The 14,551-nt window shown below is 56.8% G+C and overlaps 1 protein-coding gene across 1 annotated transcript; it reads left to right on the top strand.

The window, feature by feature from the left end:
• Window positions 1–502: 502 nt before the first annotated feature.
• On the top strand, window positions 503–6,289 carry LOC123816264 (pyridoxal phosphatase). The gene is made up of 2 exons (XM_045835152.1): window positions 503–1,158; window positions 4,934–6,289. Exons 1-2 carry the CDS (start codon window positions 585–587, stop codon window positions 5,248–5,250), a joined length of 891 nt encoding a protein of 296 aa, XP_045691108.1. The 5' UTR covers window positions 503–584; the 3' UTR covers window positions 5,251–6,289.
• Window positions 6,290–14,551: the final 8,262 nt, after the last annotated feature.

The following is a 14,551-nucleotide window of genomic DNA, read 5'->3' as shown; positions in this document are numbered from 1 at the left end:
GAGAGCATGCGCCTCTCTCCTCATCATATCCACAGGCTTCTCGGGACTTCGCTCACACCTGGAGCGTCCAACGTTCAGAGGGCAGGGAGATTTGACCCAAAGACATCTCCGTTAGCAGCTGTTTTCTTCTCAGCAACCAGCTATCCTAAGCTTCTGATTGGCTAGGGGCGCAGGGAGGCTCAGCTCGCCACAGTTTTTTTTCTCGTAACTCGTTATTGGTCAAGAAGAGCGTCAGTCTCCCAGGCTCCCACCCCTGTTAGAGGGTTATCGGAGTTAAAACTCAGCGGCGATTGGCCTAGCAGAGCCGGGAGGCGGGGCGAATGATCAAGCGGGATCTTCATTGGTCTTCTCCCCTTAGTGCCAACCGCTATTCCACCCTTTTCTTCAAGCTCAATTTGCTCGCAGCCTCCCTCCTTCCCAAGGTTTTCGCCTCTATTGGCCGCAGGCCAGGTCGTAACCCCGCCCCCAGGCCCTTTCAGCGCATCGATTGGTAGGTGCGGGGCACCAGTGGGTTGCGGGCGAGCGCACCGTGCCCGCGGCGAGGAAGCGGCGCGGCGCGGGCGTGCGGGCAGCCAGCTGGCTGCATGGCGCGCTGCGAGCTGCTACGCGGCGCGGCCCTGCGCGACGTGCTGGGCCGGGCGCAGGGGGTCCTGTTTGACTGCGACGGGGTGCTGTGGAACGGCGAGAGCGCTGTGCCGGGAGCCCCGGAGCTGGTGGAGCGGCTGGCGCGTGCCGGCAAGGCGGCGTTGTTCGTGAGCAACAACAGCAGGCGCGCGCGGCCGGAGCTGGCTCTCCGCTTCGCGCGCCTCGGCTTTGGGGGGCTGCGCGCCGAACAAGTCTTCAGCTCCGCGGTGTGCGCCGCGCGCTTGCTACGCCAGCGCCTGCCCGGGCCGCCGGACGCGCCGGGCTCAGTGTTCGTGCTGGGCGGCGAGGGGCTACGCGCCGAGCTGCGCGCCGCTGGGCTGCGCTTGGCTGGGGACCCCAGCGAAGACCCAGGCGCGGCCCCGCGCGTGCGTGCCGTGCTCGTGGGCTACGACGAGCACTTTTCCTTCTCCAAACTGAGCGAGGCGTGCGCGCACCTGCGGAACCCTGACTGCCTGCTGGTGGCCACCGACCGCGACCCGTGGCACCCTCTCACCGACGGCAGCCGGACCCCTGGTGAGCGCGGGGGTGGCCAGGAAAGCGAGGTGGCGAGGGGTGACCTGGAGGTGAGGGTCGGGAAAGGGGCGTCTCCAGGTGACAGGGAACAGGAGGGTTGCTAGCGCGTCTACCACCCAGCAAAAGCGCAGGGTGCTTTTGTGTCAAGGTCTTGTCATTCTTGCAGCCGACTCACGGTGAGGGGCAGCACTGGTGTCCCCAATGGACAGAAGAGGAAACCGAGGCCCATGGTGACCCTTTGGGATCGCAGGCGGAATCCAGGCCTCCCGACTCCCAGCCCTAACCTTCCTGAACCCGCCTCAAGGACTCCTGTCTTTTTGTCTCTCTCGCTGTTGGGGTGACGTCGGAGATTTGGGAACAAAGCCTGGAAGGGGCTCTTTCCTGTTGGAGAGTTGGAATACCACTCGGCAGGCTGTAGGCAGGTGTGCTAGAGCACAGGAGGTGGTTGGAGTTTGCCCTGAGTCCATTTGCAGCTCCAGCGCTCCGTAATCTTGTTACGTTACATAACCTCAGAGCATCTGTGCACTGGCTGTAAAAATGGGAATGCTGGCATGCCAGTGTCATCAGTGTGGAGACTGGTATGTGTGCTTAGGGGCTCCAATGGCATGGGCTGTATCCAGAACCCTGTCGTGTTACACTTGGTATCTGTTCTTAATTAGTTTCCAAATTACTCTGGAAATGGGGGTTCTTGCCCCATTTCTCAGTTAAAGGAACCGAGGCTGAGAGAGCGGAAGTGAGCTGCCCAAGAGTACAGGGACCTGAACTGGCATCTTGTGGCCACCCAGGCCTGACCTCCTCCATCCAAGGCACTCTTCGCTGCTGTCTTCTGGGTGGTCAGCCCTGCAGAGGGAGCAGGAACAGGTGGAGGCTGCTACGTCTTGGAGGGTTCAAGTCAGACGAGAGCAGACGGTAGCAGAGGCTGACGGTAATGAGTGTGTGTGGACGTGTTAGTACTGCAGTCGGCAGGCTGAGGGCAGGGACAGATGTCCCGTCACTCCATCCTTGCTGGTGACTGACCCAGACAGTCGTTAATACCAAATCCTGGTGGGGCAGGGCGGTGCTCTTTGAGGATTAGACACAGTATTAGGGTGCGGTGGCAGGGAGGGCCTAGAGTTTAGGGGATCTGGGAAGGCTTCCTGGAGGAGACATCTTGCAGAACAGGGGGTGAACCTGGAGCAGGGCTTGGGCCGTGGCAGAACCAGTTCCAGTCTGGGAATCTATAGTTTTAGGCCTGTCCCAGCTTTGTTGCACCCCTGCTTGCTGCATGACCACTTCCGCCTCAGTTTTCCCATAAACCCAAGGTGGGGACTCCCCCAGCTGCGGCAGCTCCTGCCTCCCTGGGCCGTGCTGTGAAAAGTGAGTGTCTCCCTGGAGGCCTCAGAATTCAGGTGGAGGCAGTGGGTGAGAGGCCCCCAGGACCGAGGAGCAGTGGTGTGAAAGAGCCAGGGAGAGACCAGGCCCTTCCCACGCCTGCCCCTTCCACCTCAGCACCCACTGGGCTGTGCCTGCGGCCCTGCTGGTCATTCCCACAGCCTGGAGGGGGAGGCAGAGGTTCAGCAAATACAGAAACGCGGAGCTGCTGTCGTGCTCGCACCCTGAGTGGTGCAGCTTTGAGACAGGGCCGTGCAAGTGCTAAGAAAGACCTCCATTATGCATCAAATCTGAAATCATGCAAATCTCTCACCCCAGTTCCCCCTCCCCCTGCAGGCCTCCTAAATTGTGTTTACTTTGTAACCATATGGCAGCCACTTGAGCTGGCAAATGGAAATGCCTGTCGTCTTAGGTGTATATGCCACCGTCAGAACATGCAACAGTCTCAGGCTATAGGATGTTGAGAGCAGGGGGTCGTGGTGGTCTGAGAGCGGGAGTTCATAGACTCCCCAGTTGGGAAGCGCGCTCCCCCAAGGAGAGGGCTCTTTGTTGTGCTCGCTGCTCTGTCCCAGGGCCTAGCAGTGCCTGGTGTCCCGCTGGGCCTCAGTAAATAGTAGCTGGACATGGGGACCAGGGGTGGTCAGCTGTTTCCCGGGGGGGCGGGGGGGGTAGGGGAAGGAAGCAGCTGACAGCTGAGAACTGGCTTCAGCCCAGAGAAACACTCTGGGGTGACTCAGTTGAGCCCTTCGAAACCTCGAGGGGCTCTCTCACCAAAGGGTCAAATGGCTTTTCTTTCCCCCTCAGGTCTTATGAAAACAAGCGGGCGAGTTCTCAGTCAGATGTCGGGGAGAACCTCCCGGTGGTGTTGCTCCGAGCCAGCTCTGCCCTGGTCCCGGGACCCGGGGGAGGCCCCTCCTCCGTGTCGGGGGCCACTTCACCCCCCTGAGCCCCCTTTGTCTCAACTGTGCTGTGAGAAGGGAGACACGAGGCCAGAGCACCCGGGGTCCAACCAGCGGTGTGCTGACACACGTGTAGCGATTCGGAGAGCCCTGATTCGTATCATTTGCCAGGGTCTGTGTGTAAATACCCGCCACTGTGGCAGGGTTTTAAGCCACCATTGTGAAGTCTCTGCACATGGATTGGGGCAGATGTGCGCCTGCCACCATAGTATGTCCACTGGCTCAGCTAGAAATCACCTTTTAAGAGTGTAGACAGCGGTAAAATCTCTAGGAAGTGATCCGTTTTGAGAATGTGTCACCTTTGTTTTGAACATTATTCATTTGATTGTAAGTTTATGTAAATGGACTTTAAATAGTGGCTTTGTTTCGCCACCAGCTCACAGAATTCCCAAAAAACGAAACGCTCAGCACTCCCCAACCAGCACAGGCTGGCGCAGCACACGCGTGGGTCACACCCACCTGAATGCCGTGTATCTGCCACTTTTTAAGCTGTGCAGCCCTGGACAAGCTACTTAACATCACTGAGCGTCAGCTTTCTCATCTATAAAATGGGCTTCCGTGGGCACCCAGCACAGCCCCTGGCACTTCAGAATGTGCTTAGTGAATTATCGTTGTCATCACCATCACCATCATCATCATTTGTTCAGGGACATGACTGTGAAGGCAGAACATTCTGGCACAAAGAGGTGTCTGGGGGACGGGCACAGTGGACCCATTGTGTGGGGCAGATGGTCAGGAGTCAGAACTGTCCTTTGCCAAACGGCCCTCCCCTTGTTAAATGCTTGGGCACGGCCCGCAATTTCGGGTATTGTAGCTCCTGGGGCCACAGACACCTCCACGCGTGTAGCTTTTTTGTCTCCAGCCTGAATTCCCTTCTCGTGACCGCCGCCCCGGCGGAGGCCGACCGGGTCAGAGGCGCGAACGCTCCTGTGCCCTGCTGTGCCCGCGGTGGGCTGCGCCCGTTCCCGGTGCCAGGAGCGCACGTGCGTGCAGCGGTCACCACAGGGCCGATTGGGAAGCGCTTCTCCCGGCCCAGAGCCCTTGCCTCTGTGGTGCCCGCAGCGCCTCTTCAAAGGCAGGCGTGACTCGCATCGTCCTTTGCCAGCGAGTCCCAGGAACCTCAGACAGGTGGGGCGGCTTGCCCGAAGGCACACAGCTGCCAGGGGGGACAGTGAGCCTCAGGCAGGACCCACTGGAGCCAGGCCCGGTGCAGGCCGGGGCTCGTTCCGTCCTTAGGATGCCCCCAGGAGGAGATCAGCGCCAAATGAGGGGCGGGGAGACTGAGACACAGAGGGGTCAAACGGCCTGCCGGAGAAAGGTGGGGGTGGAGTCTGAATGTGGGTGTCTGGGGCACAGTCTGGGCCCCTCACCAGTCCAGTGACATTCGGAAGCAGGCCTTTTGCCCCCGTGCGCCAGGCTCTGACCCAGTGTCCGTCTCCTTGCAGGCACCGGGAGCCTGGCGGCCGCGGTGGAGACAGCCTCAGGACGCCAGGCCCTGGTGGTGGGCAAGCCCAGCCCTTACATGTTCGAGTGCATCGCGGAACACTTCAGCGTGGACCCTGCCCGCATGCTCATGGTGGGCGACCGCCTGGAGACCGACATCCTCTTCGGCCACCGCTGTGGCATGACCACCGTGCTCACGCTCACGGGGGTCTCCCGCCTGGAGGAGGCCCAGGCCTACCTGGCAGCCGGCCAGCAGGACCTGGTGCCGCACTACTACGTGGAGAGCGTGGCGGACTTAATGGAAGGGCTGGAGCACTGAGGCCACCTGACCTGCACCCGCAGCCCCGCCCCTCCCCACCCTGATCCCGTAGCGGAGGTGACGGCCACCAGGAGCTGCTTGAGTGCCACCAGCTCTCCCGCCCCAGTCCCTACACCCTGCTGGGGCTGGGACCCAGGGAAGGTTACAGGGCCGTTATATCCCTTCCCAGGGTGGCGGAGCACTCTTTGCTGTGCCAGAAGTTGCCCCCCCTTGCCCCACTGGTTTGCCCTGGCCTGACCCAGCCAAGGTGGCCTTTTGTCCTGCCCTGTGATGGCCCCTTGTTGAAATCGGGGCCCTGATGCCCACTGAAGATTTCCCCCAACCCTGAGCCCTTAACTCCCTCACCCCCCCGCTCCCCCCCCCCCCCCCGGGCCTCTAGAGAGCTACCTGCTCCCGGGCCTGGCCTTGGGTTCCTGCTGGCCAATCAGAGGTCTAGGTAACCACAAACCACTGTTGTCCTGAGACCCAAATGGACCAATCAGAAGGCTAAGACATAGTGATTCACTGATGTTGGGTTCTGAGTGGACCACCTGGGCGCGTGCGTGACAGTGACCCTTTCATGTCCTAGATCCTGGGCAGACCAGCCAGGACAGCAGGTGATGGCCTGCTGGTCTCATAGATCCTGAGTAGGACAGAAGCCTGGGAGGCAGTGACCTCTTGACAACCCGGGCCGCACGGGGTGAGCCGGGGTCCAGGTTTCTGTCCGTAGGTGAGGCCCACGCACTGAAGGCAGCCCTCCACCACCGCTACCATGTCCACGGGGCCACTCGATGGCTCTGGGGCCGCCGGAGCCAAGCGCCCTGCCCTCCCCGATCTTGGTACCGGCCAGTGTTGATGGCGGCAGCCGCTCGGCATGGGGGCCTCCGTGTCCCTGCCTGTGCCATCAGTGTTGGCTGTGCCACTTCCCCCCCGCCCCGTGCCCGTCCCGGCTACCTATTTATCATTGTGTGCCAGTGCCGGTGGGGGTGGGGGCTGGGCCTCCCTGCCGCCTCCCCCTTGTTGTGACTAGTCCTCCGTGCTGAATAAAGTGCGAGTGGGATTGCCTGCGTGGGCTGCAGTCTGTCCGCCGCGGTGGGAGAGGGGCCGCCACCACCTTCCCCTACGTGAAGAGACCCACCCCAGTTCCCGGGTGTTCTGTCTGCACGACTCTCTAACCCGGCCACACGTTGTCCCTCACTGAGCCTTCGTACGTGGCGACTGGTGTCAGAACCCTGCTCAGACCCCCCCCCCAGCCTGTGTCCCTCACCCCACTTCAGGAAGAAGGCACTTGGGGGTAAAGATGGAAAGGCAGTGCAAACTCTCACACAGGTGGGCCCAGGTGGGCGCACACCTACAAAGCATGATCCCCTGAGGCAGGACTTGAATTCGTGTTGGCTAACTCCAGGGGGCTGCACCCCTTCTCCAGAGAGGCAGGGGAGCAGGTGGGGGGAGCGTTCCCCAGCCTGCGGCACCCCTCCTTGCACGTCTTTCACACTGGGTGCCGTGTGACCACCCTGCTGGGTGAACCCTTCCAGGCTGGGCATGCATCACTGCCTTTCAGGCACCCGGTGCAGAGGGCGTGCTCAGCTGAGGGCGGGCCCTGGGGCAGCCCGGAGCAGCCTGTGGGGAGATGCCGTGGCTGTTCCAGGCCTGGCTGTCACCGAGTCACTTGTCCCTGGAGCTTGCACAAACCCCTTCATGCTCAGCCTACGTCCTCATTGGGAGAATGCGGGGTGGGTCTGGGAGATCCCGAGGAATTCTCTGCAGTGTGAGTCTTCTCCGGGAGAGGCACGCGTGACTGAGTCTCATCGTGGCACCATGAAGTCAGCAGATTGCGTGCTCGGAGACCTGGGGCTGGGACGGACGCGGCTCAGCCTGGCCGAGGCGTGAGGGAGTTCGGGGCTGCCCCTTTGAGGCGGCCCGGCGCCCTCCAGGTGTGTCCCTCCACCGTGTCCCAAACAGTGGGTGCCTCTCCCCCGACCAGCATCCCAAGGCAGACTTCTTGGCCTGGCGTGGGTCCTCGTCTGTCTCAGAACCTGTGCCCAAGGAGACAGGGCACAGCTGTTGGCCAGCCTGATTCTCGTGCCCCCGCCCCCACCCCCCCACCCAGAGGGAGGCAGTACTTGCCCCCCTGGCCTTACTCTGGACCTAGAAGCTGCTCCCCAACTTTCTTGCTGACAGAGCCTTGATTTCCTTCAGGGGAGCACTTGGGGGCATGGGAGTCAGAGCTGGTGGACACCCCAGTCCCAGGAAGTGAATCTTGATCATTTAAAGCTTGAACCTAAGCCAGTCACGGTGGCTGGATGGCCTCCAGCCCGTGATCGGGTGAGCCACGGACTTGCGGTGCACTTTTTTTTTTGTTTGCTCATTTTTTTATTGGTGTGTGTTTGTCTGTCCTTGTTGTTTTGTGATACACTCCTGACCACTAAAACAGGAGGGGAGGTCCCGGGAATGTTGGCCTCACGTTTAAAGCAGGACGTGGAGTAGGGACTCGCTCTTTTGGCGTTGCGTGCAGGAGCTGTTGCAGCCATTCTGTGATCTCGAGGTATGACCAACATATTTCCCAGCTTTGTGACTGCAGGGCAGAAAAAAAAAAGAGATGGGAAGAACTTGCTGGAGTTGTTTCCTCCTCAACTTTCAGTTTAGAAAAGTTTCAAACCCACAGAAAAAGTGCAAGAGTGGTGCAACACACACCCTCCCTCGGACTCCCAGCTGTTGATGTTTCAGGGCGCGGACACCACTGGCCCACAAAACGAAAGAGCTTCACCCCGCACCCCTGCTTCCAGTGTCTCCTCGTTTGCCTTCTCCCCGAGTTGACTCCTTTCCTGGTGACCACAGACCTTAGAGGCCCTTTCTGTCGCCCCTGAGTCATTTTCCCCTTTGGGGGCGGCTTTGAGGCTGGTGACCCAAGCTCAGACTCACTGAAATCTCAGCGTGGCCTGGCATCAAGGTGCCGCCCACCACTCTCCAGACTTCACTTTATCTGTCACCAATAACCACAACAGAGGGATGACATATTGTGCCTTTTTTCGCATTTCCTTATGCGCCCAGTAAACCAGCCCCCCCCAAGAGTTAGAGCCATCTCTGAATTCTGTTGGTCACTTTCACAGGAGTCAAAGCTTCCTCGTGCCCGCCCTTCTGCCTTTCCCTTCCCAAACCGCACGTGTCCGTGAGCCAGGGCCGTCTGAGCACATCCCACCCTCCGACGCCAACTAGAAGGGAGAACTGTTTCCTCCACCCACAGAGTACTTCTGACAGCAATTGTGTGTGTGTGTGTGTTGCTTTTCTACAGCAAGCGATCCTCCAGTTCTCTGCAGACACCGACTGGGTGTCCGACAACGTAATTCACTTCTGACACTGCCCGGAGTTCGTGCGGAAGCCGCAGGTTAAGGCTCCCCCCCACCCCCACCCCGCTTCAAATGCCAGTGGCAAGCTTAGGTTGTCCCCTGTACTTCTGACCGGCGGGCTATAAATTGCAGGTTCCCGTGACCCCCTTCTCAGGTTGGGTCATTTGCTGTAAAGGTTCACAGAACTCGGGAACATTTATGTTTGCCGGTTTATTATGTGATAAAGGAGGCGATGAAGGGTATGGATGAAGCCAGACAAAGAGCTACCCCCCGGGGTGAGGTGGGGGTGTCTAGGAGCGTCCCAAATGAGCAGGGAGATGGGCTCACCATCCAGAAGCTCTCCCGACCCTGTGCTTTGGGGGCTTTTCTGGAGGCTCCCTCTTGTGCTCACGTCGATTGAGTTAACCATCGCCAGCCTCCCCCTCCCCCAGAGGAGGGGGGTGCGGCTGGAAGTCCCAAGCTTCTCACTGGTCCTTCTGATGGCCAGCCCCATCTGAAGCCCTCCGGAAGCCCACCCCGAGTCCCCTCACTGGAACAAAAGATGCTCCTGTCACTCAGGAAACGTCAAGGGATTTAGGAGCTCTGTGTGCGGGGGAATGGGGTCGCAGACACAATGTTAGAACCAAAGATGCTTTTAGCATCTCTGTTGCTTATGAAATTATAAGGGTTTTAGGGACTCTGTCACTGACTGGGGTCAGAGACCACATATACATTTCTTACTCTCTTATACCCTCCAACTTTATTCTTTAAAAGATTTAAACCAACAGGAAATAAAGATAAGAACAGCAAATGAACACCCCTGTGACCTTCACCCCGACTCCCAGTTGTTGACATTCGCTCAATTTGTTTAATCGTTCTTTACATATATTTACCGTCATTAAAAAAGATTTTATTTATTTACTTTTTAAGAAAGATTTTTATTTGCTTATTTTTAGAAAGGGGAAGGCAGAGAGGGAGAGACTCATCAGTGTGTGGTTGCCTCTCACACGCCCCCTGCTGGTGACCCAGCCGCAACCCAGGCACGTGCCCCAACCGGGAATGGAACCAGCGACGCCCCCACCCCCTTGGTTTGCAGGCCGGTGCTCCGTCCAATGAGCCACACCAGCCAGGGCTACATACACGTACCTTTTTAGCTGATTCACATTGCAGATGTTGAAGACAGTTCACCCCAGATCTTTTAGCTTCTCTCCCCTAAAAGCAAGGACTGTCTGTCTGCACAGCCATAATCCACGACCAGACGAGAGCCCAGATCCTGGATGATTTCACTGAGCCGCTGAATGCACGTGCCAGAGAACCACCTAGCTCCAGACTTCTCGCTAAGTGAACGTTTCCCTTCACTGTAAAGCGATTCTCCCTGTTTCCTGCCCAAAGCTCTCCCGATACACAGGTTCCGGGCACATCCTAGAAAACGTGAAAAGTCACTCACATTCCCCATTAAGTATACATGGGGTGTTTTCTGATACGCATTTTTCAAAGTATTTTTATACTTTTGTTTTAGATGTTATTTGGTTATGGGGATCTTATTTAGGAGTGACCAGCCTCTAGGAAGACCGGGGCCTACTTTTGACATAAGGAAACTCAACCTCTGAAATTGTTTTCAAATGTAATACAATTTGTATTAACTACCACCTTTTAAGGTTGAGCATGGTAAACATTTTTTTAGATTTTATTTATTTATTTTTAGAGAGAGAAGGCAGGGATAAAGAGAGCGAGAGGAACATCAATGTGTGGTTGCTGGGGGTCATGGCCTGCAACCCAGGCATGTACCCTGACTGGGAATCGAACCTGCGACACTTTGGTTCGCAGCCTGCACTCAATCCACTGAGCTACGCCAGCCAGGCATTTTTTTTTAATTTGTATTTTAAAGATTTTTATTTATTTATTTCAGAGAGGGAAAGGAGGGAGAAAGAGAGAGAGAGAGAGAGAGACATCAATGTGCAGTTGCTGGGGTCATGGCCTGCAACCCAGGCATGTACCCTGACTGGGAATCGAACCTGCGACACTTTGGTTCGCAGCCACTCTCAATCCACTGAGCTACACCAGCCAGGGCTCCAGGCATTTTTTAAAAAATTACATTCCACTGACCATGCCATCACAGCTGCCCCAACCCTCCCCACAGGCCCACCTCCACCCAGCATCCAACCCCCACCCCCGCCACCACCCCCGCCACCCCTGGGCAGTCCTCACACCACCGTTCACGTCCGTGGGCCACCCTGGGCCATGCACACAAGTTCCCCAGCCCCTTCACCTCCCACACTGCACTGCACACCCCGGGGCCACCCTGCAACCCTCGGCCTGCACTTCTTGATCCCCCACCTCCCCACCCCGCCATCCAGCGTCCGTCAAAAGGCTCCCCACAGCCAAGCTGCTGTCCCTGCTCTTCCTGCCCCCCAGTCCGCTCTCCAGACTCAACCGGCAGACGGGCATGAATTGCCATTCTGTTGTCCACAGTCTGGACTCTTCCCTTCCTGAAACCAGCCCCTTTGACCTTTCACATGACAACGGTTTGGTGATGATGACACCCTCACCCCCCCGCCCAGTGTTTTGTGGTCTGGGAAGCTCTTCATCTGCCCTTCAACTCCAAATGGTATCCCTTTTTTGTTGTTGTTTGTTCTTAAAGTATATTTTGTTGATTATGCTATTCCAGTTCCAGTTTTTCCCCCTTTCACCCGCTCTGCCCTGCACCACCCCCACCAGCATTCCACCCCCCCTTAGTTCATGTTCACGGGCCATGTATATAATTTCTTTCGCTTCTCCATTTCCCATACTATTCTTAACTTCCCCATGTCTGTTTTGTACCTACCAATTATGCTTCTTATTCCCTGCACCTTTTCCCCCTCTCTCCCCCTGACCCCTCCCCACCAATAACCCTCCATGTGATCTCCATTTCTGTGATTCTGTTCCTGTTCTAGTGGTTTGCTTAGTTTGTTTTTGTTTTTTAGATTCAGTTGTTGATAGTTGTGAGTTTGTTGTCATTTTAATGTTCATAGTTTTTGTCTTCTTTTACTTAAATAAGTCCTTTTTAACAAGGTTTTTTAAAAAAGATTTTATTTACTTATATTTTTTAGAGAGGGAAGGGAGGGAGAAAGAGAGAGAGAGAGAGAAACATCAATGTGCAGTTGTTGGGGGCCGTGGCCTGCAACCCAGGCATGTGGCCTGACTGGGAATCGAACCTGCGATGCTTTGGTTCGCAGCCCGAGCTCAATCCACTGAGCTACGCCAGCCAGGGCTAAATAAGTCCTTTTAATATTTCATATAATACAGGCTTGATGATGATGAACTCCTTTAACTTGACCTTACCTGGGAAGCACTTTATCTGCCCTTCCACTCAAAATGAAACTTTTGCTAGATAGAGTCATCTCGGATGTAGGTCCTTGCCCTTCATGACTTGGAATACTTTCCAGCCCCTTCTTGTCTGTAAGGTTTCTTGAGAAATCAGCTGACAGTCTGATGGGAACTCCCTTGTAGGTAATGTCTCCTTTTCTCTTGCTGTTTCTAGGATTCTCTCCCTATCACTAATCTTGGCTGATGTAATTATGATGTGTCATGTGTCATGGTGCGTTTTGGGTCCAGCTTCTTTGGGACCCTATGTGCTTCCTGGACGTGTATGTATATTTCCGTCACCAAATTAACCAAGTTTTTTTTTTCATTATTTTTCAAATAAGTTTTCTATTCCTTCCTCTTCTCCTTCTGGCACCCCTATGATTCAGATGTCGGCACTTTCGGAGATGTCCCAGAGTCTTCTTACTCTGTCCTTGTTTTTCTGAATTCTTGTTTCTTCATTCTGTTCTGGTTGAATGTGTATTTCTTCCTTACGCCCCAAATCGTTGATTTGAACCCTGGCTTCCTTCCCGTCACTGTCGGCTCCCCTGGATTTGTCTGTGTTCAGTCAGTGTAGGCTTCGTTTCTTCCCTATGCGTGCGCCGTGCGCACCGAGCTCTCTGAGCACCCCTGTCACCAGCGTTTTGAACTCTGCATCTGATAGGTTGGCTGTCTCCGCTTTGTTTAGCTCTTTTTCTGGGGTTTTGTTCTGTACTTTCATTTGGGCCATATTTCTTCGTCTCCTCAATGAGGCAGCCCCCCTGTGTTTGATTCTGTGTATTAGGTAGAGCTGCGCTGACTCTCTGCCTCAGTGCACCCATTACGTTGCGTGGGGTGAAGCCTTAGGTATTCGCCGGGCAGGGCAGCCCGCTGAGCTGTTCTGTGGCTCTGTGGGGGGGGGGGGGGGGAGCCTCGGAGAGGGGACAGTGCTGCTGCCGGGCTGCCGGGGGCTTGCGCGGCTCTCACCCTGTTTCCACTCACTGCACCTACTTCCCCTATGCGGCTGGCGCCCTTCCAGTGGCGGCCCGGCGGTGGTTTCCAGGGTGGGTGGGTGGCCCGTGTTCTAGGAACGTGCAGGCCCTTTAAAGGCTCTCTCCTGAGAGAGGGGCAGGATCTCCTGCTGCCCCAACCCCCGCTGGTTTTAGCAGCTGCGAGTGAGTTATGGGGATTCATTTCCCTGGCCCTGGAACCGTGGGCTCTCTGGTCCGGCCTGGGGCTGGGATCGCTCCCTACCAAGGTGTCCCTCCCAATTTCTGTCCACCACACGTGAATGTGGGACCGCCTGCCCACCTGCCGCTGCCTGACGCCCCCCCCCTGCCCCCCGCACAGCGTCCTCTCCACCCTGGCTCCCCGGCTGCACCCCTCCTGCCCAGCTGGGTGCATGTGGCTTCTTCAAACCCTCGGCTGTCAGGCTTCCATACAGTTCGACTGCCTGGCCGTTCCGGGTGTTTCTCGTTCTGAGGTCGGCTGTGACCCTTCCCGTGGTTGCACACGAGGAGGCAAAGCGTGCCTGCCTCTGCCTCCATCTTGACCAGAAGTCCCAAATGATATCTTTGCTGGGTAGAGCAACCCTGGTGTAGGTTCCTGCTTTTCTTGACCCCGAGGACTTCCTGCCAGTCCCTCCAGCCTGCGGAGGCTCCTTCGAGAAATCAGCTGATGATCTTACGTATGGGACGCTCCCCTGCGGGTGATCCACGGCTCCTCTCCTGCTGCTTCTAAAATCCCCTCTCCATCCCCCACCCCCGGCATCCCCATCGGGATGCACCTCGGGGCAGGCCTCCCGCACCTGCATCCTTCCTGCCCGGAACTCCCTGGAGCACAGTAAACACATATTCATTCCAGTTCTGCAGTTTTACAATTTGGAAACCAATACTTCTTTTCTATCAGTTCTCAAATATTTATTTTCGGAGCTCTTAGCTGCCTATAAGTCTATAATTATGACAAAAGGAAACTTAAAAAACAAACAAGCCCTGAAAAGACTCATGCCTGAGCCCCGGCGGGCTAACGAATGACAGGCCTGGCCCCAGCCGGGCCTCCTGAGAAAGGGGGTGGTGACCCACAGGCAGGTCGGGGCCTGTGAGCAGAGGTGGGGACAGACACCAGGCGGGAAGGGGAAAGGGGCAGACGTCCACCGTGTCTGGGGAGGTGGCCGCGGGGCGGGAGGGACAGCACAAGCAAAGGCAAGGGGGTGAGAATGGATGAGCGAGGTGCAGGGGGTGTGGGCCGGGGGAGGCTCCTGCTGCACAGACCAGTTGGAAAATGCCTGAAGGGGGGCGGGGTGGGGGAGTGCAGTTCTCTGCGCCCCCCTCCCCACCCCACACACCAGTCCTTTCTACCCGTCATGTGGCAGGATCCAAAAAAAGGATCATCGCCCTGGCTGCTGTGGCTCAGTGGACCGAGTGCCCGCCTGCAAACCAAAAATTCACCAGTTCCATCCCCAGTCAGGGCGCATGCCCGGGTTTCGGCCCAGGTTCCCCCATAGGGGGTGTGTGAGAGGCAACCTATCGATGTTTCTCTCCCTCTCTTTCTTCCTCCCTTCCCCCCTCTCTCTACAAATAAGAAATAAAAATCTTTATTAAAAAAACAAACAAAAAATCATTGTTTGAGGTCCAGGTATACCAGGCCCACAGCGTTCTTTCCTTGGCTCAGCAGAT

This window comes from Phyllostomus hastatus, unplaced genomic scaffold, assembly GCF_019186645.2.
Source record: "Phyllostomus hastatus isolate PE091 unplaced genomic scaffold, TTU_PhHast_1.1 phas_contig_198, whole genome shotgun sequence".
NCBI lineage: Eukaryota > Metazoa > Chordata > Mammalia > Chiroptera > Phyllostomidae > Phyllostomus > Phyllostomus hastatus.
This window is presented reverse-complemented; position numbering and strand designations above follow the sequence as displayed.